At 38.4% G+C, this 25,757-nt stretch overlaps 2 protein-coding genes across 8 annotated transcripts in view; one reads left to right on the top strand and one right to left on the bottom strand.

The window, feature by feature from the left end:
* PIK3C2G (phosphatidylinositol-4-phosphate 3-kinase catalytic subunit type 2 gamma) overlaps nt 1-15,271 on the bottom strand; it is a 280,521-nt gene extending 265,250 nt beyond the window's left edge. For 6 of the 7 annotated variants that reach the window (XM_040655738.2, XM_040655778.2, XM_040655788.2 and 3 more), the window contains exons 1-2: nt 15,151-15,271; nt 3,023-3,182 (exon numbers count right to left, since the gene is read on the bottom strand). The gene's annotated coding sequence lies outside the window, so the exon portion shown is untranslated. The remainder of the gene's footprint in view (nt 1-3,022; nt 3,183-15,150) is intronic. The other variant, XM_040655794.2, reaches the window with a different exon arrangement.
* RERGL (RERG like) lies at nt 14,964-23,560 on the top strand. The gene is made up of 5 exons (XM_416411.8): nt 14,964-15,059; nt 15,179-15,235; nt 17,738-17,811; nt 20,280-20,422; nt 21,548-23,560. Exons 1-5 carry the CDS (start codon nt 15,008-15,010, stop codon nt 21,828-21,830), a joined length of 609 nt encoding a protein of 202 aa, XP_416411.1. The 5' UTR covers nt 14,964-15,007; the 3' UTR covers nt 21,831-23,560.
* Nucleotides 23,561-25,757: the final 2,197 nt, after the last annotated feature.

Here is a 25,757-nt window from a genome sequence, read left to right as displayed (position 1 = left end):
ATTAGTATACTCATATAACTCACAGACAATATTTGAAATATACTTAGCAGATGGATTTCTCTGTGGACTACCTACATCCAATCCTAATACAATTTATGCATCCAATTCTAATACAATTTATGCATCCAATTCTAATACAATTTTATATGACTGGAAGAAAGCTAAAACTCTACATATGTTCCAGAAGAATAGCCTTGATCCAACGCTAAAAAAAAAACCTATCAGGCCTGCCTGAATTTCAGTCCTGAAAAAAATGATGAGAGGAAGTTAATAAACAAATAATAGGCAACAGCTACATTCTTGTCAAACAAGAATACACTGACCTAAAAATAAACCAAATCTGATTTCATTGTGGTTCATACAACCAGATTTAAATTGAATGTTCTTTACTTCCACATCACATTTGATTCAGTGCCCCATGATACTCCAGTTGAGCAACCATCACTTTTTTTAAAAAAGAACATTCTTTCTAAAAAAAGCATAAACATAAAAAAACTATATTTAAAATCTGTTTTCTATGGCTATTGTATTGGAATAACTTCAATAATTTAAAAGTAAGAATTCTACTCAGAAGAATCATGAATTAAAGGCAGTATCTTTCAGTAAAAGTTAAGTATCTTCAGATAATCTAGAAGAGCATCATCCTGCTACAATATACTACATAGACAGCTCACAGCTGGAAGTTACTGCATATTAAAGCAATCTTTCTCAAAGGCTTTGTTTACATGAGCAGGCAGTGTGGCTTACTAGAAAAGGCTCTAGAGGGTGTAGGGGACCCTATTCCACCCTTCACAAGTTTGTGGAAGAAGGAATGTCTCAAGGAAGGAAAGCCACAGCCTGCTTTTACGGCCCTAGCACCTCTCTGCAGCTGGAGCATATTAGCCACACTTCTGGAATGCATCTTCTGGTCCTGTCTCATTGGAAAGGAATCTGCTCATAGGCTGCAGGACCTGCTCTGATACGTCACAGCACAAAGTGTTGGGGAAAAAGGAAGGGGAGGGAGGATCAAACAAACAAAACAAACTTGCTTCAAAATGCAATGTTACCTGACATGCATCCATGCTAACAGGGATGCACTGAAAACCCTCAGAAGAATCAATCACTGGATGCCAAACTCAGTTTCGAACTGAAGGTCTAGTTATTAGTAAACTGATAAGGAGATCTATTTAATTGAAAAAGTTACCTATATAAGAAGATCTCCATTTCTGGCTGTCTCAAAAGCAATGCTGAAAGGTTTTCTGGAAGAAATAAATAGCTTTGACTGACTAAAGCTAAGGTTAGCAGAAGTCAAGGGACATAACAGGACAAATAGTAATGTCAAAATGAGGGGACTATAGCATGACTTATAAATCACACGTAGATCAGAGTATACAAACCAAAGGACACTCTCTAGTTTTAAATGATAGGAAGTTCTTAAAGCTCTCGTATAACTGGTACTAAACAGCTAACAATCCAATTGATTTTGATAGCTGTGGAAACCACCCAATGTCTTAAGAGAATAAGAGCAAAGATGAAAACTACCATGAACTTCGGCTAAGTTGTGATTCATAGAGTACTGTAGTAAGAAAATAAGGCATTTCCTACTGAATTATGAAATATTAGATACAGAAAGCATAATACTATATGAGCCGTTGGCATTTTTATTAATTTTTTGCTTCTGTAATGTTATAACTAAAAGTTAAGCAAACTAACACCTCTTGGACATCTTCTATCACTATAACTTTGAAAGCTTACATAATGCATTTCATTAAATAAAAACAAAAGAAATCAAAATACTGCATCATAAAGTATCTCTACCAGCCATGACTTCATATATTTAGTCACATACATACCTTTTCAGATTCTATTATATGATCAGTATGTGAGTTTGGAAGATAACCATGATTCAGAATAGCAGTGAACTAAAAATTGAGTGAAGTCTGTTTAGTGTACAGTGCTGTTACAAGGTACACATGCATTTTAACAAACAGTGTATATTAATCAAGTGAGCAGTTTAAGATCAGATGATGTATGTATTGCCTGAGGAGCCACATCGGGATACTGAGGTCAGGGTATGGTACAGATAAGATAAACATTCTGCAGCTGCAGAATCCCTTCTGAGATTTTATAATATTAACACTTTTTCAATAACAATATTAAAGTCAATTATTTCTTCTTTTCAACTTTCTGCATGACTCAGTTAATCTTTGAGAGTAAACAAAGATTGTTATTATATGGGAGGAGCCACTTCGTCAGGTGTGGTGTCTGAAGTTGTAAACTGATCTGGAAATCATGACTTTTATCAGAAAATTCAAACAATTTTGGAAAATATATTTCACAGTGAAGGCATTTTAGAGACTGTAGTGCCAAACTAAACCAAACTGGAAACACTAAATTGCTGTCATGGCAGAAATGAAGGATTAATGTCTAGGTAAAGCTACAAGAAAGACATAAAGATGACCCCGGCCGCTCCAATATATCTTTCTCCTTATCTCTGCAAGTCACATCTGTTTACTATTCTAACAAATAAATTTCAACTCTGGCAGCTTTCTCCCTCTAGAGCTAGGACAGACATAGAAAGGAAGGATGGACTCAGCCATGCCTCAGTGACAAGTCAGCTGAGTTCTAAACACAGAAGAATCTTCTGCAGATTGAAGCAGAAGTAACAGTTGAATTTTTAAGACTGAGGCTGACTGCAGTTCTGGAAGTCAATAAAAAACTTTTGACTTGTAAACTGATCAGATTTGGTCTGAGAGTCACTGAGAAAAAAATAAACGCAATGCTCCCAGCATGTCAGCTTGACAGGGTCACTGTGATTTTCTGACCACAATTCTACTTTAAAACTAACCTTTCAGCAGCTGCTCAGTTTCAGTCATCAATCCTACTACTGTTGAAAAGCAATAGCAAACTAGCATGTTGACTTTAACAGAAAGAGGATGAGGATCTGTATAGCACTTGTCTTATAAGTGATGGTCTTATGACAAACAAAAATAATCACAAAAAAAATGTCACATAAATTAGACAGGCATAAAATATCTCTGACCTGCAGTTTTGAGGCAATCAAAATCTTCGTGGGAGGAGGTAGGCGGAAGATACTGCTGAGGCCAGTGTGGATCAGAAGTACATCCCCAACACAGCTGTGCCCAAGCCTGTTCCAAGACTGAGAGATGAGTTCCTTTTTCATATCCTTCCTCTACAATACCCTATAAATAAATACAATAATTATAATACAATAAAACCTGCCCTCCAAAAGGTGAACTAGAAATCTTGTGAATTCTGGATGATTAACACCCTAATGCAAGGGCTGTAGGGAGCCTGTTTCCATATGAAACAAATTGTGATTTATCATTATTTTCTTTTAAGAAAAGATTGAGATGTGTAAAATTGGGCACTTAATTGGGATACTTTGTGAGAACTAAGAAACTTAAAGAAGAAAGTGTATGGAACACTCAGTGGTTACACTTTTCCTGTCTAATAGGTAACACTACATTACCTATTTCTAAATTTAAGTATTTTCCTAGATGTTCTGTGACCCTTTCAGTTTAAAATCTGTTTGTTTGTTTTTTTTCTAATTGTGATGCGTAACAAGCAAGAAATTACAAGACTTTGGGGACTGCATCTTGATTTTCTTTCTGACTTATCATTTCTGTAAACATCTCCATTGGTTTGTCTGGAATCTTAAAGAAAAAGTTAATGATCAATTGCAAACGTGCTAGATGCATACTATCTATGCTCTTGAGCTACTCATGATCAGACTCCAAGTCAGATGACAGTCACAGACCTCTTTTCGTATCACACTCAGACTATTCTACTCTGCTCCCCAGTAACGCTGAAACTGTCTTTTTGACCCCTTTTAATGGAGCAGCAATTTCATAATGTAATTAATCATGAGGTAATGCTGCTAAAACTCTCTATTGCATTGCCCACTGGAAAATAGAAATTCTGATACCAGCAGCCTTAAAAATGGTAACAGTACAAAAAGGTGATCAATTCCTAAGCAATTTCTAAATTCAAAATTCATAGAATCACGCAATGGTTTTGGCTGGGAAACATTTCTAACGCCCACTCAGTTCCACCCCCTGCCACGGGCAGGGTTGCCACTTACAGCTCAGGCTGCCCAGGGCCTCATCCAACCTGGCCCTGAGCACTTCCAGAGATGGGGCACCACAGCTTCTCTGGACATCTTATGCCAGTGCATCAACACCCTCTTAGTAAAGAATTTCTTCCTAACTTAATTGTTTAGTTTAGAGCCATTCCCACTTGTTCTATCACTATTGAAGGAGGTGATTTTCCCTTCCTACTCTGCCCTTGCGAGGCTCCATCTGTAGTACTATACTGGGGCCTCCAGCACAAGAAAGACATGGAGCAGTTGGAGTGGGTCCAGAGGAGGGCCATGAATATGCACAATGGTCTGGAGCACCACTTCTATAAAGATGGGCTGAGGGAGTTTGGCTTGTTCAGCCTGGAGAAGAGAAGGTTCTGGAAAGACCTCACTGAGGCCTTCCAGTATTTAAGAGTTTCTAAAAAAGTCAGAGACTGTCTTTCACTGCAACATTTTACCACAAAACATTTGTTTCTTGCACAGCATGCTAAAATGGATGCCTTTTACCTGTTTGGATTATCTGTTCTAGAAAATCCAGCCAGTAACAGTCTCTGGCCTGTTTGGTTCCTGCCCTGTGGCACAACTTTTTCAAATTGTTTTGCTCTATCAGGAGCAAAGAGAGGCACCTCACCCCACATACTGAGCTGTCAGCACTGTATCAATAGTTCTGAGCAGCTACAGTTTTCTATACCCTAATTAAACCTCCATTTAGAGACTGAGCTAATTAAAAAGCCAACAAATGAAGTATGAAACAAACTGGCTGTAACTGCATGTTTACACGATGTAGATACCTGCTGATGAATGTGTTTCTATTACTCTTTTCCCTCCCGCTTCTTCCAGCTACAAAGCCAACAGCTGTGGGCACATGGAGCATCGACAGCAATTCGAGATTCAGATGTTAAATCCTGATGTATTTTTTCTTCACAGACGTAAGCCCCATTAGTGTCTCTGCAATATGCTCTGTGGTGGTATATACCTGGGGCTTCTTTCTGTTCCTGCATTCTACAATCCTACTGCTACTTTTGATTATTTCCTTTTTACTACTATCATTCTTACTATATGCATGAGAATAAACTCATTTATAAGTTTCTCATGGGAGTCTATGCACAAGTACTCCTCACAGAAAAATAAGGTCCAGTGAATGGTTCAGTAATAAATTACACATTGGCTTCAAGGAAGAAAAGAAAAAAAAAAAAAATCTTCTGAGAACATGCTGTGTTTTCCACTTTTCACTTCTAAGACAGAAAGATGCAAGACCTTCTTTTCTATACCAAAACAAACAAGCAAACAGAAAACAATCCACCAAAAAAGCAGCATTTTTGATCACATTATAGCTCAGTAAGTTTAATGAAAACAGCTCCTTTTCAGTTCTTAGCAACAAGACAAACTTTCAGTGTTACACAATCAAGTCAATTTTGAGTCAGATAACCTCCTACTAAATTTCAGACCAAGAAAAATATTCCATGGCTTTTGTTTTAATTCCAGTGGAAGTGATTGCTTCTAAGTTAGTAACTCTAGCCTTGAAACTGCACCAATCAAAACAAACCCATAGTGAAAACTCAAATTTAATGCTGGCAATCCTAAACTGTAACAATTTCCATGGCCCAAACTGAGAAAAATTCAGAAGGTACATAAATAATATTGTTATTAATAGTAATTTGGATCATAAAAATCACTTCAGAATGGTTTTATCTATATACAGACTGTTACAAAAATAATTACTTATAGTCTGTAGCAGAACTAAGTCTGGACCCTTATCATAGACTATAAGCATCTTACTCTAACATAACCACTTAGTAAAATTATGCATTTAGTAAGTATGCTGCATTTAATCAGAAAAATAGACTGTAACAATTTAAACACAATTTTAGGCTGTAGACTCAGAAGGTTTACTAAAAAAAAAATCCTTCAAGGTTTTACTTGCAGGTTTTCCAGGGACAGTTCTACTGAGAGACGCCAGAGTGTTCTATCTAGAATAACACACTACAAAACACTAATAAATCATTATTCTCTACTTACAAATTCTACTTGCAAATTTAAAGGTGCACAAGTCTATTAGAATGTGCAAACAAAATCAAATAGCCATATAGTGACTTGCCTATTCTGGCTGATAGATTCTAGGGCTAGACACCTTTTCCACCTTTTCATACAAATTCCATCTTGCAATTACAGTACCTTGAATAACTTTCAAGGCATATTCAAAATGGCTTTCGTGGCTCCATCATAACTGCAATGAGAACGAACTTAAAATGTTGAATGATCTTCAAGTAAGCTTACATCAAATTAAAAAAATATTTCATCAAATCTGGGTATTTACCAAGGCAAATATTAGTTTCCCTCTGGACAGTCTTGCAGTTTCAGAATCTTAGGTACCATCTTTTTACATTAAAATAGTGAAATTAGCCATCCTGTTTTGCAGTTCATTATTAATTTTTCTACAGTTCAGATTTAAAGATCATGGAGATCTTTTATTACACATCGCAGGCATAGTATTACATTACAAAAATAAATTTCTGAAAACACATTTAAATGTAGTCACTTCAAGTGGACTATCGTACTATAAGCAACAGAAAACTTTGTATTTGTCACCCTTGTCTGTTAAAATACTTATTTTTTAAAAAATAAATCCTTTAGAATTATAGAGTAGCTGAAGTTAGAAGAAGCCTCTGAAGTGTCCAGTTTGAATCTCCTCTCAAAGCAGCACCAGCTACTGTAGTTTGCTCGGGACTGTGTCCAGCTGGGTTTTTAGTTTCTCTAAGGATGGAGCCTCTACAGCCTCTCTAGGCAATCTGTGCCAGCGTTTAACAAGCCTCACATAAAATTCAATTTAAATGTAAGAAAAAGTTCTCTAATCTATTTCAAGATGCACATAACACTGAGAAGAGTGCAGTGTTGAATCAGAGAAGTAAATTGATCCAAGATAAAAACAAATGCAATATGATTTTTTGAAATTTATTTTTATTAAAAATAAAAAAATAAAAAAATGGTAAGCAAATCTGTTCAGCCACACATTTAATTTTAGGGAAGTTGCAAGAATCTCCAGGATGAAACAGGGGAAGAGCAGAGCTTATTCTTTTGGTAGCAAATCATCTTCTTATAGCTTAAGATGGATGTGGGATCTTCTCTGGAGTGTTTTTCTGAATCCAAACCACAGCAAGCTATACAGCTGCAAACAGCTGTGTAGTTTCCTGAAAAGGTTAGATTCTGACACCTTGAGAACATTGTATCTGGGAACTGAATATTTCCCACAGCACAAAAATTTATGAATAAATTTTGACTACTTTTATTTTCTAATTTATTTTACTAATACCGGTTGGATGCAACACAACTTCAGCTTGAGAATACTAAATGTCATAGCACTAGCCTGGAAGAAACTAGGAGATTACGAATTGTTCATTTATGTGTAAACCTAATAAATCCCCCATCTAAAAGATACTAATGAGGTCATATAACTAGCAGCTGAACATTATAACAGATAAAACACAAGTAGACATTAAAAATACAAAACCTTAAAAGCCTCCTTCTCACCTCCCATACTGACTCAAATTGTGGATTTACAGAGATATAAGACTCATTGGAGAAAACAAAAAATCTATTGTCTGCTCCATATTTACTGTTCGGCATGAAGACTTTGTAGAACATGCCTACAAATGAAAAACAAAGGAGATGTAATTTTGAGAGGTAGGAGAATTGAAGATGAGAAGGAATATGCTCAGCTGGAGTCTTCCTTCATCTCTAAAATGATGGAAGAAACTTCAAGCCTCTTTTTTTTTTTTCATAGAGATGGCATTAAACTTGACATTAAACTTGAAGGGCCCCGGAGTGAGAGTAAGACTTTATAGCTCAACACAAACATCTTATGTACCATCCAGAAAGACCTTACTATCATTTAGTATCAACATCTCTCACATGTTCACTTGAGATAAGAACATATGAGTTCGTGCTTTACTGCAGAGCAACTAAAATGATAGTAAATTTGAACACTAGTTTATCTCAGTGTGTCTCATTTGGGAATTCCCAGTAGGATATTTCTCACCAAGTGGGCAGAATGAACATCAGCAACCACTAACAGAAATGGTTTAAGGTGTCCCTTCTTCTCCCAAGCTTTAAAAGTGACTGACTCACCAATCAAGTTCATTCTAGGTCTGTTTTTTCTAATTTAGCCTCAGTGGAAACTTTGCATCTGATGTTCTGGTATCGTCTGTTTCCAGGGCTCCACTTCTTTCATACATTTCAGGGAAAAATACATCAGTTAGAGTTTCTGCTGTTTTTGAATATAAGGTATTTGCTCCTAGACTGTGGGAAAACTAATAGAAACCTTCAATTGCTTTTTCTAATTGGCTACATCCTCTTTGCCACATCACAAAACATTTTTTTCCCTAAGAAATTAAAAAAAAATAAACTAAAAAGAAAGATAAGAATTAAGTACTGGCTTTTTCTCTTCCTTTGTTTCTTTTCTGATAGTCATCAAGCTTTGATTGCCACAAGGACATGAGTATATGTTATCTTTTTCTTGAATAGCAGGAAATGACATATATGTGTCCTAAATCATAAATATACGTAGAACAACAAAATGGTGTTGTTGTTACATTTGTTGTTTCTGTTGCTGTTGTTTCAAAGGGAGCATATGAACTGGCAGAAAAACAGAAATCACGAAGGCACATGCTGCTCATCTTGTATGCTATTCTAGGCAGGGCGCAGGCTAGATTTTTACTGTTAAAATTGCCCTTTGAAAATTAACAGTGATCACCCTAAGTGTTTTTTAATAAGCCTTCTGAACTTTAGGTCCAAACTCATTAGGAAGAGCAGGACAGACTTTCTGTAAATTAGACAGTGAATGAGAATTTGAATGAAGTATTTGCACTGTTGAATATGTATCCACATGCAAATAACAAATCTTAACTTTTTTTTTTTTTTGCTTTAGTCTGCAAGCACAACCAATGGCAACTGTTTTAGGTTCTCATTCTGCTCATTAAGAGCTAGAAATGGTTTTAAAAGTACAGACTTTTTTTGGTCAAAACACTTCTCAAATCAGAGATGAAAATTTCGGTAAGGAAAAAAATTAATGCACTCGATCTTGTGGCAAAGTTATTTGCCTGGGCTGCAAGCGTTCCTCAGAATATAAGTGTTTCTTTTTTTGTTTGTTTGCTTTAATAGTCCACTTTATATATGTGCATCTACTTATATAAGTAGAACAATGGCAGTGAATAAAAACTGCTTGCACCCCCAAAGAGAACAATAATCACCTGGAACGTAGGAGATAGATTTAAAAATCCTTCTGTCTGATTTTGAAGAGGAATTTGAGCACATTTTAGTGAAATCTTAAACAAATACTCCTCAATTCCAAGGTTATTTAGTTATTCTTGGATTATACTCTGTCTCAGTTTTAAAACTCTTGCAAAGGATATCTGGAAGTACAGATTTTTCTTCCAATACCCAAGGTGGGAGAAAAGCTTAAACTCTCAGTTATTTCACCAAGTACAGTTGATTACTGGCCAATTCCATTACCTTCATTAGAAAAGTATTTTATTTTTACTCCCAAGATGATAATTTCCTCTGCAAATAATCTTCAATTTTTAAATGTGAATTGTATAAAGTCTAATACAGACCACAGTTGAATATGTATTTTGTGATTTTTATTTATTTACAAATACCTGCAAAACTTGAGATAACATTCCCCTAGGAACTAAAAAATAATAATAAAAATATAATCTTTATATTAGGATTTCCAGTATAAATACCCTCTACCAGCATTAAGTCTTGCAACTCAGATTTTGCTGAACTTTGTTAAACATTAAATTAAATGTTTAAATACACAGAAAACACTTCTATTTTCTAGAAGCCTTGTATGAGCACAGCAGAATTCAGCCAAAATTGGAAGTTAAAACACTTATATATAAAATGATATATGCCATTCAAAATCCCTTGGCTCTTGTCATTAACAGAAAAATTACTCAATAATTAAAGATAAATTTTTTCAAGCTCCCACAGGGCAGTCCAAGCCACACGAAGAGACTATTTTTGTGCTTTAATATTTGCATTAGTGTGAAACATAGAGGCCTTTATCATGTACTAGTCCCTTAATAGTTATACAATCAAAAGATAAGCTGTATCCCAACTTCGTATAAAGCAGATGTTAAAGGAATAGATGTTTTATGTGGTTAATTACTTAGAGTAAGAAATGAAAATCAACTCAACAGTTTACTGTGCAGTAATGTAGTTCTGGGACTTCCACAAGCCAAAGCACACTATTTACCCAAGAATCACTCAACTCGATTTTTAAGGATTCTGAACATACTTCTCATGCTATTAAGAAGGTGTTTCTTTATATGGATAATGGACAATTGGCCCCATAAACTTGTAAGTCTAGATGTCTCTGATTTCATTTCCACACTGACCACAAGCTATTCTCACCAGGCTTTGTGTTGTCTCAGCTTTCTCTGGGACTATCTCCTTGGGACTGTGTTTAGCCACCTGTTAAGCTACCGCTCTGGCTGAGTATAAGTTAAAGGCCACTGTAAAGAACTAACCCTCTCCTACCAACCTTATAAGCTAGGGAGTAACAAAATCCTTCATGACACCATGAGGGATGTGCACTTACAGAGCCTGTTGGAAGTCTGAGAAGCTGTGGAGTTTTTCATGTCCAAAATGACTTGAATACTAACAGTACTTTATCACAGATCAATTTTGTAATTTCTGCTAAAAAAAGCCCAACACTTTTTCACAGTCAGCATGATAACACCGAACATATGAATTTGCCCTCAAAATCAGTTCACCATTTTCCATTACAGCCTGCAAAGAGAACACTAAGTGGGATTATACTGTTGCTGTCTTCTTTCTGTCATAAATACCTTTGAGTATCTCATTGAGGAACGTATCTATGTTCACAGATGATGAAAACTTCACATTTAGCTGAAAAGCCTGTTCTAGTTTTGTTAGTTTTGTTGTGGCTTTAGGCCTCTAGTTGGACAGTTCGTGTGCCATGGAAGCTGTCAGAGTAGCTGATACAAAATTTACAATGCACTTCCTGAAGACTTGGTGAAAAATAGGCTTTAATAGACAGATCTTGCCTGGAAAACATTACTCCTTAAGCTAAAAAGAGACTAATTCCGCAAGGATGGAAACCTCAGCAAGCATTAGAAATCCTATGCCATATGGTGCAAACAGCTGGCACTTGCTTCACCCAGTGGTTTCCAACTGTGTTTTTTGGATGAAAACATTATGGCTGTACGCAGAGTGCAGATAGTCTTGTACTCCCAATTCCACCTTATTTTCAGCAGTTAAACTGCATGAAAAAAGCTAAAAAGTAAAGTAAGTGTTTTTCTGATGCTCATTTTCTCCACAAGCAGTTTTGACTCACAGAGGTCTGATACCAAGCCATACAAATCCTCCTCTACAGAACTGGCAATGGAATGAAAAGCAACCTCATCAGGCCAGCAATCTGCAGCTTTGTGAAATCTTCCAGTGTAACTCAGAATCAATCCTCCACTCATTCTCATTGCAGAAGTCTCTTACTTGGTTGATGATTTATTTCTATTACATATATTCTTCAGAGCAGAGCTTAACATGTGCAAAGATCATTCAGTAAGAAGCACAAAGCTGACTCATTTGTGACCACCAGATCTGAAAACAACCTGTAAGCTTCTGTTCACTAGGAGGATGAGATAGCTCTTTTTTGTTTCACCTCTACACATGCAGACATTTTAGGCCACGGTAACAAAAGCACAGTCATTCAAGTACAGAGGAGGGGCCAGCACAGACTTGGTACTGGAAGGAACAAAACCACACAGTTGTACAAGTTGCAGGGAAGGCCAGTCGCACACAGACTCCACAAAACATCAAGGAAAGGAGGTGACATTTTCAAATTGCACAGGTTTCATCCAAACAACTCTAGTGAGGAACGTGAGAGGGCAACATGCACAGACAGAGAAAGTAAGCAACTTTTAGAGAAGCATTTTAGACAGGTGTCGCTACTGCATTTGCCATAACGTTCAGCTACAACCACAAGCTTTTACATTAAACGCTAGAGCTAGGCAAATAATTCCTAAAGATATGTGTTTACTTTGTATCATTTCTTCTAACAGATGATACCTTCCTTGAAAACACTATTATTCAGTGTTTCAATAAGCTGATCAAGAAATGTGTTTATTTCATTTTGAAATGTCAAAAATGACATTGTTTAGACAGGGATGGGTCTGCTCACTCATGGATGAGTAACCACTGCATTTCAGTTTCGTGTGGGTGCTCACATAAAAGAAATTTAAGATGTGCCCTCCATGCAGAGCAATTCAGAAATATCTCCTTGTATATACATATGTAAACAAAAGGCACAATAGCAAGAGCAGAAAGCTAACAAAAGAAAGCTCTCAAGAAACTCATTTCGAGTGGCTATTCAAGAATTCCTTCCACCATGTTTTCTCAATTTCACTTAGTTCTAGGAAGTGATGGAGAAAGTCTCAGAAAATAAATGTCCTTGTGAAATATTCAGTTAAACTTAAATTATCTAATGCTTTAAGGAATATAAACAACAAATTATCTCATTCCTCTCAAGATTTCTTTATTTATTACTAACAGAAATAGAAGTTCTAAGCAGTATAGTTTCCAACATAGGCAGCACTCTGACTTTGTTTATCTCAGCTGCCACCGACATGTACAAAAGTGTTAACATAGTTAAGAACAAGTGATGGAAAAAGGAGAGCTGTATTCTTTTTTTTCCCCCACTTTGCCCAGAGTATAACTCAAGTTCGGACAATTTGCATCGTGAGTGAATCATTCAGTACTGCAGCAACTGAGTTTGAACAAGCTACAAGCTACTGTTCTTTTAATAGAGGTGGGGGAGCTTCCTGCACTTTGAAGCCTCTCACTTTCTCATTTCACTTGCCCTCACTTGACTGCAGCAGTGTCTGAAATAGGCTTGAGTCTTCCTTCAGCTACTGGGAAATCTCCACTCCACTCCAATTCTGACACTGAATTTATTGCGGTGAAAAATAATGTTATTATTTCCCAGATCACATTCACAGCCCACCTGCACAAAGAGCTGCCCTGGTTCACCATGACACAGAGGCAAGAATTAGCAACAGGATCATAATAAGCCAACATTGCTATGACAAAGGAAGGAGTAAAAACATCAAGAAGAATATGACAACCAGAAGAAGACATCATCAGTCCACTCCTTTGTCAGAGTTACTCTGTTCTCCTGTACTATGGACCACTTACAGGGGTTAAAACTGCATTAATCAGCCTTTCCATGACACAGGGACTATGTGCACATCCTTCCGCAGAAACTAAAGTACATATGCCAGTTGTGAGAAAGCCAGGTTCACACATAACACCGCTGCCCAAAAGGAACAGCAGGACCATTCCTTTAAAAATCACCTGTGAAAGACACAGCATTGATCACGTGTGCCCAAGGGCAAGGACTCAGACTTATCTGCTGCAGAAGTTTCTATGTGTATGAAATGATAAAATACTCTGTTGCGTTGTTATGCCATTAGAAACTCTAGGCTAGTGACCTCAGTATCCATTTCAAACACTAATGTTACAGTAGCCATAGAAGGTCAGAAGTTCTTTTTAGACATCTGTCTTGTCAGTGTAGCAGGAAACTACCAAAAAACAAACAATCAACAACAAAAAAAACACACAAACCAAGCAAAATCCACCCACAGAAATAGGTAGGGGCATCCCCTGGACACACTTCCAGCTGTTAACAACTTGTAAGTCAGGGATTGAGAAGCCAAGTTATGTCTGCATCTCTACATGCCTTATTCTTAAATATATTTGCCTCTACTAAGCATTCTTTTGAACTGTAGAAAAAGTATGCTCAAATTCCTTCTCTGCCTCATTTTTTAAAGCCATGAGAATCCATTGTGTCCATAATACCCGCTAGCAAGTATGCTGAAGCAGGATTTATTGAAGCATTTATACAGAGCAAAAGTTGCAACAGAATAGAATAAGACTAAACAAACATATTCAATTTATATAAACAGAATGAAACAAGTGAGAACAGAGTAGTTACATAAGTAACTTGGATACTAGAGTAGTCTATTTTGTAGTGGGCAAACTAAAGCTATTCTCAAGCGCACATTCAAACAGCCTTTAGAGAGCACTTGTGGAGCAGAACAACATTGGAAGTACTGCAGAAGCAGGTTTGGCCCTTTGGTGCTCTCTGCACTTCTGTCAGATTTCCCCGCAGCAGAGGGGTGCTGTAAGCCTTACCCAAGCCCCATTCAGCACAGAACTTTAAGCTCTTCACCGGAGTGATTTAAGGAGTAAAAGCCGTCGTACACACAAAAAGCACGTCTGCCTAAGTGTGGGCAGGACTAAACGTTTAGTGAGTGACAAGAGCTTGGAAACCTTTCGAGGCTGAACAGGAGAGAAGAGAAAAACAGTTGTTTTCAGCAAGTTGCCTCAGAAGCTTTTAAAGGGGCATGGGGAGGAAGGGGAGAAGCCCTTCTTTTTCCTTCACATTCGTGGCACTGAAGGATCGTAGAATCACTCAGGTTGGAAAAGACCTTAAAGATCCTCGAGTCCAACCACGACCTAACCATACTACCCTAACAACCCTCCGATGCAGAGCTGGAGAATGTCTTTTCTTTTCCTCTGCATTTTGTTTATCTTTCTTCTCCCACCGCCTCCCCCCCTCAAGCTCCCAGCTGTTTAACGCGAGGCGGGGGCTGACAAAGCAGGAGGGGCCGAAGAGCAGACATTTGCGGGTCACACGAGGAGGCGGGCGGAGCTGCGCCAAGAAAGTTTGTGCGGGCTGTTGGGATGGTACAGAGCTTCACCGCTTCTCCGACGGGTGGTCCGCCCCCGGCGAAGCTCAGCCCCTCCACCCGCCCCCAGCTTTCGGGAGCCGTAAGTAGCTGCCGCTCCGGGCACTGACGCCGGAGGGGCTGCGGCCCGGCGGCTCGCAGCGCTGGGAGCGGTATGAGCGAGGTGAAGTTGGCCGTACTGGGCGGCAGCGGGGCCGGCAAATCGGGTAAGGGGGAGGAGTGGAGTACAGGGGCGGGCTTGGTACCCCCAGCCCCTCTTCTCCTGGGGCTGCCGGATATCGACAGGGATCCTCTCACCTGCTGCTTGCTTCTTTCCTTCCCGCAGCGCTGGCGGTGCGGTTCCTGACCCGGCGCTTCATCGGGGAGTACGCGTCCAACGCCGGTGAGCAGCGCCGGGCTCCGGGAACGGGAAGCGGGCGGCACTCGGGGCGCGGCGCCAGCGGGGCGGCGGAACGCTTGACGTACCGGGGGGGGGGGGGGGGGGGAAATGCAGCTGCACACAACTTTTTGGAAATATTGAAGTTTTAGCTTATTTATCAGCGAGGCCTGGCGGCCAGACGTCGGCTCTGAAGGCCAGGGAAGGCGAACCGGGTATCTGCGCAGGGATCGCCTCCAACTTCAGTCTGGTGACACGCTGGTCGTGAGGCAGCTGTGAAGAGCTTGTGAGAGAGAGATAACCGGGCTGTGTGCGAGCACGGGTAGATTATAGTAAGCTCCATCAGAGAGGAGATAGCAGAGGGGAAAGAAATAGATTTAAAGAAAAAAAAAAGAAAACAACACTATTCTATTAGTATCTCCTTACCTGCTCTAGAGAGGTGAAACACTGTTTATCAGCCACTGCTGGTTAATCAAAATTTGATGCAAAGTCCCCTGCTTCTGCAGGATTGCACTGCTTTGATAGCTTAGTGACAAGTCTTGCCATGCTGAGGATAGAAGTTCTCATTCATATCAGAATAAACACACTTAAGACACTGCTAAGATCTTGGAAGATGGCAAAATGGGATTTGAACTTTCATGGCTTAGGTAGAAGCAGAAGTATTAAACTGATACACAAGCACCACTAGAAGTGTGTTATTCCAGTTGTGTGGCATGAGAAGGCCCGGAGTTTAACAAGTCAAGTGGATTACAATCTATCTTGTTTTCTCTGCTAAAAGATTTTTTTTTCCAAGAACTTGTTTTAAACAAAAACCAGAATAGTGGTCTGTGATGCACAAACAAAAAAGTTAAAGTAATACTAAGAAGCTGAATTTCAGTTATATATCTAAAATAACTTAGTCTGAAAGTAGGGTTACAGTTGCACAGAAGTGTTTCAGCACTATAGTTACTTACACAAAGACTTAAAAAAGATGTTAATGTCTCAAATATTCATCCAAGCCTAAGCTTTTACTTGCACATGTGTAGTGCTGTCCATGCGTGTTCTAAGTCACCTACAACTATGAAAAAGTTTCCTTGTTCTGGGCTTCTGACACTATGTGTCTTTTCTAAGACTTGCGAACACCTCTAAAACATTTTGTATTTGTGTAAGTATGCTGGAAGATAAGTTCTCCCTCAATTTCTAGAGAGGCAAAAGGGAGATAAAAATGAGAAGAAAAGGTGATAGAATACACAGCACTGCAAAACTGAATAGTGGGAATCTAAGTAATAGTAATAAAAGTTTAACTATGGAAATCACCAAGGAGCTGTAGTTTTGGTTCCTAGAGATTCCTTGTTTGGGGATCATAGTTCATCATCAGTTGAGCTCTTAAGAGTGCAAGAAGAATGCCTGATGTGAACATAAAGTTGAACCAAAGATGCTTGGTTCCAGACATCATAGCCCCTAACCATACCCTCCTTACATGCATTTCCAAGTGTATTTTCAGTAGCGCCAACACTGGATCTTGTCTCTGTAGCTCAGTAGTGCTGAGGATTTACAGTCTAGAAAACTTGTTGATGACCAGTGCTATGAACACGAGCTGGTTATATTCTCTTAGAACAAACTACCGTTTAAAACGGCAATGAAGCTCTTGCTGCAGCAAGGTTCTTGGAGCTGCTGTACTGACAGAGGATCTTAAATCAGAGAGCTGACACTACAGAAATGTTTTAGGATTTAGGCTGAGGACATTATCCTGTAAACGTCATTCTGATACTACATATTTTAGGAACTACTGAAGTGCTAAATTTCATGGTAAAGTAACACTATTGCTGAATAGGCTAACTTACTACTTCTATAATCTGAACCTTGAAAATAAGGAGAGTAATCGTAATGAGATGGAAAGCGTAGCAATGACAGCATAGTAGCAAAGTCCTAGGCTGCAGCAGCTGGGGTCACAGAAACAAAGGAAAGAACCTGCTTACCCTTAGAAGGCCTCAGGTACATAGGGATCTCCAGTAAGATACTCTTGCCTCTACTGCCAACCCTTAAATGAGGTCTGGGAAAGGGTGGATCCTGTCTCCACCCCTTCCAGTCACTCAGGTGCCTTGTATGCGCCTGAGCTCCCCTGGGTTGCCCCTGCCTTCCCACCAGGTTCAAGCCATGACTTAGTATTTCCACTACAGTAATCATCACCACTTAGCTGTTTCTGAGCACTGTGTTACTTATTTGCCCTTGTTTGGGAAAAAGAAACCTAGGGTCTAAAAGTATTAATCACACTGTTTCTTTCCTGGGAATGCCGCAGTGAAATGGTATTTGTTGGCCTGTGGGAATGGGCATCTCAGGTGATGCAAAATGAAATGGGATTGTTTCCAGCTAAAAAACAAACAAACAACAAAACTGTAGCGAAAATATACACTACCAAAGGAACTAGAAGTCTCTTCAGTATTATCTTCCCTTCATCACATTTTCTTCACCACCATTCCCAGTCACTCTAATGCTGCTTCTTATTGAATGCCATATATTATTTTTCAGAATGCATCTACACGAAACACTTTTGTCTGGATGGGAGGCAGATACACTTGGAAATTTATGATCCTTGTTCACAGGTAAGAACTTTAGGGGACAAGAAAAACCTATTCCTCATTGTGTGAGGTTAAAAAGGGTTGCAAACATTCGTTCTGTACTAGGAATTTATTCTTGCTCTATTTTGCAAGACTGAAAGTATATTTGTTGTGTTTCAGGAATTGTGTACCTCCCCATTTCATGGAATAAACCCTTCAATCCTTTATCTTTTTTTTTTTTTTTTTTTGTAAGTACTTCTGCAATTTGGAATGTTTAATAGGAATTAGTCTTTTCCACTTCCATATTGTATATTTAAATACAGCAAACAATTATAGGAGTATATATATATAAAAAAATCTTAAATTTCCTACATAGATGGATTTTTATTATTATTATTATTATTTATAAAGCAAATGTTATATTAAATGGCTGTGGAAATTGTCAAAGTAGATGGGCCTGGAAATGAGACTTACATTCACAGAACAGATAAGGAAAGCCACAATACAGGTATCTACATGTTGGCAGATGAACTTTGATCACAATAAACCACCCTGAAATGAAGATTCATTCTTTTTTGTACTAACTTCTTTTCTTCTGTTTCTAACATCAACAAAAGTTGATAACATATAACACAAATAGATCTAGGTAGGTCTGTCTCTGTTAGTACACAAGGATCCCTCTTGGACTGCGATCCTGCCTCTCACTGACCAGAATAATGAATGCTAAAGCCAAAGCACTGGAAGTTTGGCTCAGACTTGAAATCAGTGACTTAAAATCTTAACAAAGTGAGCACATAAAATAAACTTGCAAACAAATCTGTCTTCTTAAAGACAAGCAACAGCAAAGCAGATCCTAAAATAGCCACTGTGCCCTGTTAATGTATTCAATGGAGCCCTCCCTTGTCATTACAATCCCTCTTCAAAGCTACTTTTCTGTAGACTTGTTTCTATTTATCTCAGTCTTCTTTCCTAAATCCACCTACAACTTCTGCTTACTGTTGTATTAAATCCTGTGGCATGTGAACAAGTTTTTAAGAGCATACTTGAAACAGTGGCAGTAGTAACTTGCTAGGTCACAGCAAACTAGACTACTTGACGGGTGGAGTGTTTGCTTGCTTCCCTTTGGGCTCCCTTTTTGCTTTCAGGGAGACCAGAGATCAACTGTCTTGAGGGCAACTCCTCCTGATGGACCTCTTCTAGATGCCAGTTCTTCCTTATAACAAGGCCTAACACTCACTGTTTGCTCCCTTCTGAGTCTTTCTTTCTTGATTTCTTAACACCAGTAGAGGACTAAGTAGGTAGTGAGCAGGAGAGGAGGTGGTGGTAATGCCTTTTTATCAATATGAACTGTTGATATTGGAAAGAGATGGATGGCATATGGAATTCCTATGGGGAAGAAAAGCAGGTCCTGAGAGGAGGCCAAGCTGGGGAAGGAAAATTCACATTTGTTTCCACTGTCTGAAATCTTGCTGTTCTCTGAGGCTTCTGCCTGGTAGCTAAACGTCTGCTCTGCAGAGTTCTCTGTCCCTTCATCTGGCAAACAGCCATCCCACACAAGTCACCTTTCCTACCCATGAATCTCATACACTGCCAGCATTCAGTTACCATCCATCATACAGAGTAAGTTGCATTTATGATGCTGCTTTGGTGCTGAACTAATCAAGACAACCAGGGTAGGACACTGGTGAAGGATATACACTGCAAAGGGCACGATATTCAGCTTAAGCAGTCCTCAAGTTACTGTCCAGTGTGTTTTCCAGAAAGCACGTTGTGTAGTCTAGGATGGTGAACCGCCACTATTCTACGCATCTTTGGTCATGTGGTCCTCATTGATGAGATAGTTTGCAGCTGTTGCTTTCTAGAAATTACGACAGTGACATTTCCTTGGAGTGAAGGGACCCAAATACTAACTCTCAGTATCACTTTATGTGAGTTCTGTCACTTGTGGAATTTAATGGCTGTCAATGAATTTTCAAGCTGTCAATGGCAGCTTGAAAAGAAAATTTTCAAGCCCTGTGGAAATCTGTCCTGTGAGTAGATACCGCTTCGGACTTGAACAATACAAAGACAAAACAAGAGAAATGACTTGGAACAAAGGACTTTTAACAAATTAATTAAGTTCACTGTGGTCAGACAACTAGAAGCATACAAAACAGTGCCATAACCACAAATACCAATGGCCTGCATTTAATTCTCCTGTAACTGCAGAATATTCAACATATGTCTGCTGAAAACAGTGTCTGTACAGATAATGCAATTTCACTGTTTAAACGAAGCATAGGTGTTTCATAATGAATTCTTTAGTGCTTCAAAATGCAATCTGCAGTGATGGTTGTTAATGGGTTTTTGGAGCAGGACTCACCTGAACTCAATGCGAGCATCCATTTCATCTATTCATATATTTTGCAGTGAAAGATACAGTATCCTTGCATTCACACAGACAAAGAAAATACTCAAGAGTGACAACAGTAATGATATTTTTGCATGTGAATTTGAACTTCTTTCACCTGCAGCAGGGGAAGCTCTCCCTCACAGACGAGCTCCACTGGGCTGATGGATTCATCATTGTTTATGACATCAGTGACAGAGCATCATTTGCATTTGCAAAAGCATTGCTATACAGGATCCAAGAGTCTCACATAGGAGCTTGTAAAAAGTAAGTGGCATTATTTTTGTTTCTTTCAGCAAAGCAAACAAAAAAACCTGAGAACGTTTCTGTAAACTCTAGGAATCCAAGTAACAATTAAAATCCAGCAGCATCCTTCCAGCATAATACCAGCAATATAATACACTAAGGTAAACTGTTAAAAATTACAACCAACCCATTTCACTCTGTCCAAAGCTAAGAGAACAATGGTCTTCATTCTCTTTTCTTACAGCAGTATGTTTTAAATAATTGCCAGAAATTTGTCTCCTGTGACTTAGATGAGTAAAAACCTGGCATATACATCCTGTAATTTTGCTTCCTCGCTATTCTTCCCATTAACATTGGGGATACACCTACAAGGGATTCAAAGAATCTAACACCATGCATTTCTCCTAAGCTGCATTTAGCTTTGAATCCAATATTGTTTGTGCATGAGTGGTAAGAGAGTACTTAGAATGGAAGTTGAAAGTCTGAGTATGTGTGTTGGTGGGTATTTCTGCATTGGTTCACCGGAGTGCTTACAAAAATAAACAGAATGAAATCCTTTTATTACCAGAAATGGAACACAAAATAAGTCTTTTCTGTTGTTTTGCTGCTGAGCTTCCTTAAGCAGAGTTTTTCTGGAAGGAGTAATTTTAACAAAAATTTGGAATTAGGATTTCCATGTCTTCTTTTGAGTTACACTGTTCAACTGATGTTAAGTACATCTCTTTGACTCTGTTCTGTTACCTAGAAATTGAGAAAATACTCACCTTGCTTATCCATCAACTGCAGGAGCTGACAATATTCTCATCACCGTAGAGTATGAAAACTACAGTGAATGGAAAGTACATGAAATAATTCAGTAGAGGAACTCAAATGAAAACTTCCCGATAGATGTCATAAGAATACCTTGAATAGAAATTCCTTTGATGTTTGACTATGGTCAATAGGAAGCTGTAACTACTTGATAAAGTTAGGAGTCTGGCTTTTTTGATATATGTTGTTGGGTGTTTTTGTTTGTTTGTTTGTTTTTTGTTTTTTTTGTTTGTTTGTTTTTTCAATGCCTCTTACTCTTAACATACATATATAGCACAGAATACTACTCAGTATTTTAACATATCTTTTCTCCAATTAAAACTTTTTTGATTTTAGAATGGTTGAGTCATCAGTGTTTTTGGTTGGTAACAAACAGGATTTATGCCACATGAGAGAAGTTGGCTGGGATGAAGGTCAAAAGCTAGCAATGGATAACAAGTGCCAATTCTGTGAATTGTCTGCTGCGGAACACTATCAGGAAGTTGTGGCAATGTTCACAAAAGTTCTGAGGAGTATCACCTCAAATCTCAAGGCAAAGGAAAAGAGAAGACCAAGTGGATCAAAATCAATGGCCAAGTTAATCAACAATGTGTTTGGAAAGAGAAGGAAATCTGTGTAAAAGATGGTTAATCCTGAAGTAGGAACAAGCTGAAATAGTGGAGCACAAGCAGCGCTTGGGATTCAGTCAACTTCCTCTGAAGATCGATGTGTGGAGGAGTAAGACGGTATAAACCAAAGGTGGGAGATAATATGGTCAAGGGGACAGGGCCTAGACCTAGGAGATCTGACCTCTATCTCCAGTTCTACAGCAGATTTATTGTGCTAGGGCTATGCCACTTAATCTCTAAGCTGCTTCTTTCAACCATTATCTCCTAAATTCTTCATAGGAGAGTTTTGATACATATTTATTCAACACCAACATGGTCATGGGTGGAGCTTTTAGGGGCAGCTGAGAATAAACTGTTATTTACAATAAACAGTCTTGCTGGCCAAATTCTTGAGAGCTTGAGATATAGTTCTTTTGTTCAAGAACTCCTTCACTAAAGAAACGTAAAATACTCTTACTGAATGCAAGGAAGAACAGTTCAGGACCTCTAATGGTTTAAAGGTGTTTGACACCTGCTGATATTCATAAGAATTAAATGCTTAGACACCAAATCTACCATCATATCTATCATCAAAGCTGCCTTGTGGAGACATCAGAAGTAGAGAAGCATATAAACAGACCAGTATTGTCTCCATTTTCAGTATCTTTTTGGTTTTGAGTGATCAAAGAAAGTAGAGAGCGCTGGGGAGGTTGGGAACTGAAAAGTGATAGTGGGGTGGGCACTGGACAGCTTCAGTGAGACCTTTGTTCAGTGAAATCGTTTTAAGGCTCGGATCAGTGCAACATCTTAGGCTGGTGACTTTCTCAGAACAGTTTTCCTGAGTTGTAACTGTTTTTTTAAAAGGAGCATTTGTCTGTTCAAGTATTTGATGTCTGCCTGCTGGTAGGAGCCATGCTCCTAAATTGCATAGTGTTTTTTTCTAAAGACTCATGTTTTTCCAACTGAGTCATTGTGGTGGTATTGAAATCCTGCTTGAGAATATGTTAGCTATGCTTTGAAACGTGGATATTAAACATCAGATGAGTCTAAATATGCTGCCAGTTGACATTCAGAGCTCTTGCTGTAGACTTACCTAAATAAGGGCTTACCCCTGCATATTTGAAAGTGCTTTGCTCATACAGAAATTATAAAGGGAAGTGGTTTGAAAGTGAACTACTGCCTCCTGCCCATTCCAGAGGACAGCTGGGATTCAGTGAGATGCTACACTGAAGCTTGCCTCTGTTTGGGAATGTTATCTGCATTTTAAACTATTAACATTACTTTATAGATCAGGGCAGAATACTGATTTTAAAATGTTCACATCCATAAGATGGCATATAAAAAGTTATACAATCTTAACATTACTGTAAATAAAAATAAAGCATATTTTAGTACAGGGAGAACAGGGAACCCTTGCTTTTTTAAAGGAAATACATATATATTTCTTACTTACTTATTTTATTTTAAAAGTACAGATATTGGAATATAGTTTTCAGTCATAGTGTTTATTTTTATTCAGTGGCTGCTCTACCAGATCAAGAATAGTGCATTTAATATTGCATTGTCATTATCTATGAAATCGAACTTGAAGACTACTCATGTACCCCTCTCAGCTTTGCAGCACACAGAATTCCAGAACAACTGCTAGGCTGTTGATCTGCCAGGGCAGGTATATCTTGCCAGCTCTAGCACTGTCTGATTCTGAACCTCTTACTGTATTTACTACTATGGTATTAAATAAACTGAATATAAGATGGATGTATTTATGCTTTTATTTTCTTTTCCTTTACTTTGTTATTAAGCTTTCATAGAATCATAGAATCACTTTAAAGCCATCTTTTTATTTTTCTTTCAATTTTTTTTTTTTTTTTTTAGTGCTGTGAAGTGAAGTAATGTATAGATCTGGGATTTGAATTATAGAGGTAAATTTGGAAATTAGACATTTGCACAGAAGAGCTTCTGGCTGCAGTTCCTGTACACGGTGAAGAAGCTTTCATATACCTTTATATAGTGAACAGTAGAGAACTTTTTTTGTTTGTTTGTTTGTTTTTAATCTTTATCCTTTTAAAAATACTCAAGACAACCACAGAGAAGTTAATTGGTTTTGATTTGCTGGTATTAAATGGAATATGATCTTACAGATGGGTGCAATCTGCAACATGCCTCACTGTTTTTTTTTCCCTTATTATCCAGATGGGATAAGTATTAGAATGCAGAGTAGCTGTTTCCTGGCCCACTGGCCAGGTTGTACTCAGCTGAAAACCACCTGAAACAGCTACAAGGTGCACTTAGGCTTAAGAGTACCAAAACCTGTTATAGACATAATTTGATGTTCTTAAGATTTGGATTTCAGTTGTCTTTAATCTCTGGTAAGTGCAGACAAAAGTGATGGCAGAATTTGGGAAGGAATTCAATTTCAAAGCAGTAAAGCACACACATTCTTCTATAACTGTATTAAAAGACTGTTTTACATGTTGCTAAGTGTTTTTGTACTTAGTGTGTTAGTGGCTCTGCCACATTTGAAAAGGCAATCAACAACCTAGCTTGCAAAGGAAGTGCATAATGTATTTTGATGTTTGGTGCTCACTCTTTTTAGTGGTATCATCTACAGCATATTGACCTTATTGAAGAGAGTGGAAATGGAGCTATCTGAGTAGCCATGGATTGCTTCAGTATATGACCCCGCTCTTTCTTGCCAAAAGACTTCAAACTACAGGAGTTAAAGTTTACTTTTGCCGTACTTGGAAGTTGTTCTTGTTCAGATGCACTTCCAACAGTTTTAGTAAAATTTTGCCTGAGAAAGGCACTCAGAATTGATGTTCTCTCTCACTGTCTTCAACTTTTCTCTTTCTTTTTTAAACTTCAGAAACAGTGACATAAAAGCAAAGATTCTCCTCAAGTATAAAGGTAATAGCCCCTGGCTCCCAAATGCTGTCTCTCAGAAAGCTCTCAGGTGTTTTTTGAAGCTCTTCCTCACTACAGTTTTGGAAAAAATAATCAAGACAAACACAACCTCCGTTTCTTTTCCTGCTGTCATGTCTGCATTAAACTGTTTCTTTCTGTAAATCTCACCACAGTTGTAATCACAACAGGGCAGAGGGCAGAATGTCACAGAACCTTCAGGTCTGATGTTGATGGAAGAAAGAGTAATTGGGTACAACAGAGCAACCAAACATACTGTTTCCTTCTGAAAAATACATTTAAATCAGGAATAGCCATAAAAGAGGTGGATAGGAAGTTTTGTAGCTGTGCTATACTCTGAAAACAACAGCAGCTACCACGGGTTTCCTAGCCCAGTGCAAGCAGCTGACATCTGAAGTAGTTATGAAAGGTAAACACTGAAGCAAAAAACCTTTGTGAGTCATGTGGGGACAACCTTGCTTCTTTCCTTCCTCTATCTGGCTGCACTGTTTGGAGGATGATGCAGCAAAAGATCGCAGTGTTCTGTCAGGAGGCAGAGAGAGGGATGGCTGCTGTGCTGTCAGCCTGAACAGGTAAGCAGCTCTTACTGACAGATTCAGATCCCTTGGTGTTTTTAGAGGATGCACCGTGAAGAATTATGAAGAAAGTATTATGAACACCTCTCAAAGCAAAATTAAAATGCAATAAGTAGCCAAGAATACCATTATTTTCAGTCACTGTTCCTGTTGGAGCAAATGCTTTAGGTTAATGAAGTTTTCATACAGGTCTGCTCTGCTCATGGAGACACAGGAACAAACTCCACCCCTGATTAATGTGCTTGAGAGGAAATCTTGCCTATCCACTCTGAAGAAAGAAATTAAAAAAGAGAGAGACTGCCAGCCTAGAATAGTCTAGAGCAATACTGATTTATGATCTAGGATAAATTAGCTCTCTCTATGAAAAAAAAAAAAAAAAAAAAAAAGAAGCTCTTTCCTTCTTAAACCAGTTCACAGGAAAACTAGCTGCTTTTATGAAAAACTGGCCTGAGCCTTCACATG

The sequence above is a fragment of the Gallus gallus genome, chromosome 1 (assembly GCF_016699485.2).
Source record: "Gallus gallus isolate bGalGal1 chromosome 1, bGalGal1.mat.broiler.GRCg7b, whole genome shotgun sequence".
Classification (NCBI taxonomy): domain Eukaryota; kingdom Metazoa; phylum Chordata; class Aves; order Galliformes; family Phasianidae; genus Gallus; species Gallus gallus.
The sequence above is the reverse complement of the archived record's forward strand: the minus strand, read 5'-3'. Positions and strand labels throughout refer to the sequence as shown.

Excerpts from the sequence above, each read along its gene's own strand:
- RERGL (XM_416411.8), top strand. The coding sequence starts at position 15,008 with ATGAGCGAGGTGAAGTTGGCCGTACTGGGCGGCAGCGGGGCCGGCAAA. Across the intron at positions 15,060-15,178 it reads CAGCGGGGCCGGCAAATCGG|CGCTGGCGGTGCGGTTCCTG; the intron begins GTAAGGGGGAGG and ends TCCTTCCCGCAG. Across the intron at positions 15,236-17,737 it reads GGAGTACGCGTCCAACGCCG|AATGCATCTACACGAAACAC; the intron begins GTGAGCAGCGCC and ends ATTATTTTTCAG.